The 6,671-nt window shown below is 39.4% G+C and overlaps 1 protein-coding gene across 1 annotated transcript in view; it reads left to right on the top strand.

The window, feature by feature from the left end:
• Znf280c (zinc finger protein 280C) overlaps positions 1-6,671 on the top strand; it is a 56,064-nt gene that overhangs the window by 45,332 nt on the left and 4,061 nt on the right. Inside the window, exons 15-17 of the mRNA XM_028755761.1 lie at positions 2,259-2,566; positions 4,091-4,228; positions 5,496-5,558. Of these exons, the coding sequence (XP_028611594.1) occupies positions 2,259-2,566; positions 4,091-4,228; positions 5,496-5,558 (509 nt within the window). The remainder of the gene's footprint in view (positions 1-2,258; positions 2,567-4,090; positions 4,229-5,495; positions 5,559-6,671) is intronic.

The raw sequence follows: 6,671 nt of genomic DNA on the forward strand, positions 1-6,671 counted from the left end.
TTTTTCTAGGTTGTAGTTTCCCTCCTTGTGTTGGCGTTTTCCATCCATTATCCTTTGAAGTGCTGGGTTTGTGGGAAGATATTGTGCAAATTTGGTTTTGTCATGGAATATCTTGGTTTCACCCTCTATAGTGATTGAGAGTTTTGCTGGGTATAGTAATCTGGGCTGGCAATTGTGTTCTCTTAGGGTCTGTATGATGTCCGTCCAGGCTCTTCTGGCTTTTATAGTCTCTGGTGAGAAGTCTGGTGTAATTCTTATAGGTCTGCCTTTATATGTTACTTGACCTTTTTCCCTTACTGCTTTTAGTATTTTTTCTTTGTTTTGTGCATCTGATGTTTTGATTATTATGTGACGGGAGGTATTTCTTTTCTGGTCTAGTCTATTTGGTGTTCTGTAGGCTTCTTGTATGTTTATGGGCATCTTGTTCTTTAGGTTAGGGAAATTTTCCTCAATGATTTTGTTGAAGATATTTACTGGCCCTTTAAGTTGGGAATCTTCATTCTCATCTATACCTATTATCCTTAGGTTTGGTCTTCTCATTGTGTCCTGAATTTCCTGGATGTTTTGAGTTAGGAGTTTTTTGCTTTTTTCATTTTCTTTGACAACTGTGTCAATATTTTCCACCGTATCTTCTGCATTTGAGATTCTCTCTTCTATCTCTTGTATTCGGTTGGTGATGCTTGCGTCTGTGACTCCTGATCTCTTTCTTAGGTTTTCTATCTCCATGGTTGTCTCCCTTTGAACTTTCTTTATTGTTTCTATTTCCAGTTTCAGATCCTGAATGTTTTTGTTTAATTCCTTCTTTGTGTTTTCTTGCATTTCTTTAAGGGATTTCTGTGATTCCTCTTTAAGGGCTTCTATCTGTTTACTTGTACTCTCCTGTATTTCTTTAAGGGAGTTACTTAATTCCTTCTTATAATCCTCTATCATCATCATGAGAAGTGATTTTAATTCTGAATCCTGCTTTTCAGGTGTGAAGGGGTGTTCAGGGCTTGCTATATTGGGAGAACTGGGCACTGATGATGCCAAGAAACTTTGGTTTCTGTTGCTTATGTTCTTGCGCTTGCCTTTCGCCATCTGGGTAACTCTAGTGGTACCTGCCCTCTCTGTGTAAGATTGGAATCTGTATTTCCAGTTATCTTGCTTATTGCAGAGCTCCTCGGAGTCCAGAGGTCTCTGTGGTCTTATGCCCCTAATCTCCCGGGTGGAAGAACTCCTGGGACTCAGGCCACCTCTTGGATCTGGTAATCCTTCTGTTCTGAGTGCAGTGGCTCCTCGGCTGCTCTGAGTGCAGTGGGTTCTCGATGACTCAGGATTCAGTTTCAGCTGCTCTGAGTGCAGTGGCTCCTAGATGACTCAGGATTCAGTTTCTCCACAGGACAGGAGCAGACCAACTCTGTGTCAGCTGCTCTGAGTGCAGTGGCTCCAGCTGCTCTGAGTGCAGTGGGTCCCTGATGACTCAGAATTCAGTTTCAGCTGCTCTGAGTGCAGTGGCTCCTGGATGACTCAGGATTCAGTTTCTCCACAGGACAGGAGCAGACCGACTCTGTGCCTGCTCCAGTCCAAGGGACCAGGCAGGGGCCGAAGGGAAGTGGAATTCCGGAGGGGCGGGGTTTGGGTAGCTGCTGTGCCCTGGATGTCCCTGGCTCCCAGATGTTTTTCTGGGGCTTAGGGAGTGAGATGGAGTTCTTACCAGCTGCTCTGAGTGCAGTGGCTCCTGGATGACTCAGGATTCAGTTTCTCCACAGGACAGGAGCAGACCAACTCTGTGTCTGCTCCAGTCCCAGGGACCAGGCAGGGGCCGAAGGGCTGGGTGTCAGTTTTTACAGCACTGCTTCAATGTTGATAGAACTGTTGTTCTTGCCCTGAGTTGTTTGGCACTCTTGTAAAATAAAACATTTGCTCATAAATGTAAGGGCTTGGGCTGGAGAGATGGCTCAGTGGGCAACACCCTCATACAAATGGGAAGGCTGAAGTTTTGGATACCTGACATCCACATTAAAAAAGAGCTGGGTAAGCATGATGGCCCACCTGTAGTCCCAGAATGTGGGAAGCACAGATGAGATATTTCTGGTGCAAGCTAGCTAGCTAGGCTAGCCAAATCAGCAGCCTCTATGTTCAAGTGAGAGCCTGCTTCAGTATATACACATGTAAACACACTTACACATATTAGATAACTGAATGTAAGGCCTTACAACGTAGTATTTTAATACCATTTTCTTAATCTCCTAAATATATATTGTGATTTGTTTTCATAGGTTACTATTCGAGCTTCATTAGGCTCTAGTCAATCAAGATCATCAAGCCCACCTTCTAGTACTATCTCAAGCACGTCTCTTCAGCTCTCAGTTCCAAAGTCTAAAAGTACAACTACTAAGAATAACTCAAAAGCGTCTGCAAATAAAGTTACCACAACTAGCCCTCAAACAATTTCAACCACGACTGGTAAGCCCAATGCAAGTAAGCCAGGTACAGGTACAACTAAATCCAAAGCCAAGCCCTCCTCCAAGCAAAAGAGACAGCGCACCAGGAAAAACAAATTCAGCATAGATTTGAAGAACTTAAGGTACTATCTTTATTCATTATATGTGATACTAATGTAATCTCAAAAGTTAAATGCTTATTACCATGTCAAAGAACCTTCTTGCACACTTACATGACAATCATTTTTCTATTATGAAGACTTAGCAGATAATAAAATGGTACTTTTTACAACTGCTGAGCAGAATTAGAACTGCTGTGTTTATTCTGTGGTTTTAATCTTTTGCACTAATTTTAAACATTGTATTTTTGCCTTATGACATTAAATTGCTTAATTAAGTCTTTTTCCCCCTAGGGAACTATTTACATGGGTTAGACTTTTTGGACTTGTTTTAGCTTATTACTTCAGAGCAAATTTTTGAAATTTAAGTATCTATTTGATAATCTTTCATTCTCTCATACAGCCTCCCAGTTCCCTCCTTCAACTTTCCCTCTCCCCAGATCCACTGCTCCTCCATTTCCCTTCAGAAAAGAGCAGGACGCCCAGGGATATCCACTGAGCATGACATAACAAGATAGCAAGAAGACTAGGAACAAACCCTCGTATCAAGGCTGAATTAAGCAACCCAGTAAGAGGAAAAGGGTCTCAAGTACAGGCAAAAGATGCCCCCTCTCACACTGTTAGTAGACCCACAAATACCCCCAAGCTAAACAATCACAGCATGTATGCAGAGGACCTAGAGCAGACTCATGCAGGCTCTGTGATTGCCTTTTCAGTTAGTCGTGAATCCCTATGAGCCCTGCTTAGCTGATTCTGTGGTCCATGTTCTCCTAATATGTCGTCAACCCTTCTGGCTCCTACAGTCCTTCCTCCCCCCTCTTCCGAAGGGTCTCTGGAATGTTTAGGTCTGAGTCTCTGTATCTGCTCCAATCAGCTGCCAGAGGAAGCTTCTGATGAAAATTGGGCTAGGCACCTATATATGATTATAGCAAAATATTATTAGAAATCATTTCATTGATTTTTTGTTGTTTTGGTCAGTCAAGTTTGATTCTACTTTAGGTCTCTGAGCCATCATCCAGCCTCTGGTTCCTGCAATATTGGGCATGGGCTTCCTCTCATGGCTTGGGCCATTGGTTGGCCACTCTCACAATATTTACATGTGTTAAACTTTTAGCTTATTTGCTTCAAAGTAAATTTTCAAAATTTAGATATCTATTTAACAATCTTAAAGATCTGTATCAATTAATTAAGTGTTAGTAAGGGTTTCTTTAACCTTGTAATATATCCTTTCAATTTCTTTTTTTTTTCCCTTGGATTTTCGAGACAGGGTTTTTCTGTATAGCCCTGGCTTGCTTGGAACTCACTTTGTAGACCAGGCTGGCCTCAAACTCAGAAATCTGCTTGCCTCTGCCTTCCAAGTGCTGGGATTAAAGGCGTGCACCACCACTGCCTGGCTCAATTTCTTAATATCAAAATTGTTTTAGTTTTCTATTATGAATATAAATTACTGATAATTTTAATAAATGAATAATTTATTTTAAAAAATAAGGGTTTCCTTATTATTTTTACTGTATAACATATTTTTATTATTTTTTCTCTCTCCATAAGGTGTCACCAGGGAAGTCACACATGTATTGAGTGCCATTCCAAAATAAAAGATTTTTCAAGCCACTTTTCTACATATATAAATTGTGATTTTTGCAAGTATACCACTAACTGTAACAAAGCCTTTACAAATCATATGAGGTAAGTTGAACATGCCAGTCAAAATTACCTTTCTGGTCTGTGGGTGTAGCTTCCTGGTACACCATTACCTAACATATATGAAGTTCTAGGTTCAATCTCCAGCCCAGAAATAAATGCCATCCAGATTTAATAGCTTATGCCTATAATTCCAGCACTTAGGAGGTAGAGGCAGAAATGTAATAATTTATAAAACTAATGGGACAGAAATTATTTTAAAAAAACAGTTAAATTAATAAAATTAGAATGGATTTATTAAGTAAATACTTATTTTTACTTTATGTGTATTAATGTGTTGCCTGCATATATATATATATATATGCATGCATGCACTGAGTTGATGTAGTGCCCATAGATACCAGAACCAGAAGAGGGTATCAGATTTTCTAGGACTGGGGTCACAGATTGTAAGCTACCTTGTGGGTGCTAGGAAAGGAAGTTACGTCTTCTTAAAAAGCAACAAGTGCTGTTAATTGCTGAGCCATCTCTAATCCCCAGGCTCCGGGATTTTTAATGATGCTAAAGAACATTCATTTTCATTCCCTCTCCTCTCTCCAACCCATAGCCATCCATCCTTGCCCTCATTCAATGGCAAATACAGAAAATGAAATGTATACTCAAATGTGTGCTTATTCTCTAAAAACAGTAATGTAATCTGGGAAAAGAATCTGTTTCTCTGTAAGTAATTCAGTGACGCCAGGTTCAGGGGATCTGATGTTCTTTTCTGGCCTCCATGAGCACCAGGAATATAAGTGGTGCACAGACATACACGTGCAGCCAAAACACTCATAAAATAAAAGTACATAAATAAATCTTTTTTAAAAAGAAAAAACGTAAAGAGAGAGAAAGTAAAGGAAAGAAATTAAATGAGAGAAAGAAGAAGACATGCCTACAAGAAGAGGTGTTCTGGTGGAGAACCCATCCTCGTAGCACCTTCACACAGTAGAGGGTCTAGCTCTCCTGGGTCTGTTTTTATAAGGACACAAATCCTGTGTGTAAGGATTCTGCTTTTGTGGCCTATTTATTTCCTGAAGTCTTTCCTAATGCCATCACATTGATTGAGGTGACAGGGAGGTTACGATTGTAACATATTAATGGATGGCCATAACTTGCTCGGGCCATACCAGTGATCAATATAATCTCATTATTTATGTCATTAACTTCTATTCAAAAGTAAGAAAATAAGCATAAACTTAAAAACATGCTCGAAGTTAATATGACTTATTAGATCATGAAAGTAATAAAAACTTGTTTGTCTTTTATTTATCAGCTCTCACAATGACCACCCAAGTAAGCAGCTTTATAATTTTAAGAAGCATTCACGAGCTCTCAGGTAATTAATTGATCTTTTTCTGTTCTTTGTATTAGAAAATTGTAATTACACTTTTTAACCAGGTGTTGGTGTACTTAATTTAAAATCTAAATGATTGTCACTCGATGTGATAGTTCTGTTTGTTGCTATATTCTTAGATCAATGGAAGAGATAGTCTATCCTATGACTAACCTCTGTTTCAGTGGTGCCAAATACTGAGTTGAAACTTTCATGTGTTTACATTGCAAAATGATAGTCTTTTTAGCAATATTTGGTTGGGAGTAGGTTTATTAAAATGCTGTAATACTTAAAATTAATATATACTATTTATAAATCTCAGCTTTATTCTTACTATAATATACTTTATTCTATTCTGTGTGTCTATAGATAGATATCTGTACACCACATGCATGCTTGGTGCCCATGAAAGCCAGAAGAAGGCATTGGATTGCCCTGAAATGGGAGTTACAGACAGTTGTGAGCTATCAATGATGTGGGTTCTGGAAATCAAACTTGGGCTCTGTGGAAGACCAACTAGTGCTCTTAACAGAGCCATCTCTCCAGCCTCTCACTTTTGCTCTTTATGGGAGGAAAAAGTGTACAGATCACAGTGATGAAGTTTACTTGGTACCAACTTTCAAGAAGGTACAATTTAAGCTGGGTAAGGTGATGCACGCCTTTAGTCCCAGCATTTGAGAGGCAGAGGCAGGTGTATCTCTGTGAATTCAAGGCCAACCCGGTCTACATAGTGAGTTCCAGGACAGCCAGAGCTACATAGTGAGCCCCCCCATCTCAAAAACAAATACAATTTATTGGGAGAATATAAAGAAGTGGACATAAATTAATACAATAATATCAAGAAATTTATCATAGATGCAGGGAAGGTTACTTATTTCAGAGGAAATAGAGGTTTCTACTTAAAAGATACATGAAGTTTGGGGGTAGCCTCATACCTTTAATCCCAGGATTCAGGAGGCAGAGGCAAGTGGAACTCTGTGAGTTGGAGGCCAGTCTGGTCTACAGAGCGAGTTCCAGGACAGCCAGGGCTACACAGAGAAACTGTGTCTCAAAAAATGAAAAAAATATATATATTTCTATATATGTATATATACATACATATACATATATATATAT

The sequence above is a fragment of the Grammomys surdaster genome, unplaced genomic scaffold (assembly GCF_004785775.1).
Source record: "Grammomys surdaster isolate TR1022 unplaced genomic scaffold, NIH_TR_1.0 60, whole genome shotgun sequence".
Classification (NCBI taxonomy): domain Eukaryota; kingdom Metazoa; phylum Chordata; class Mammalia; order Rodentia; family Muridae; genus Grammomys; species Grammomys surdaster.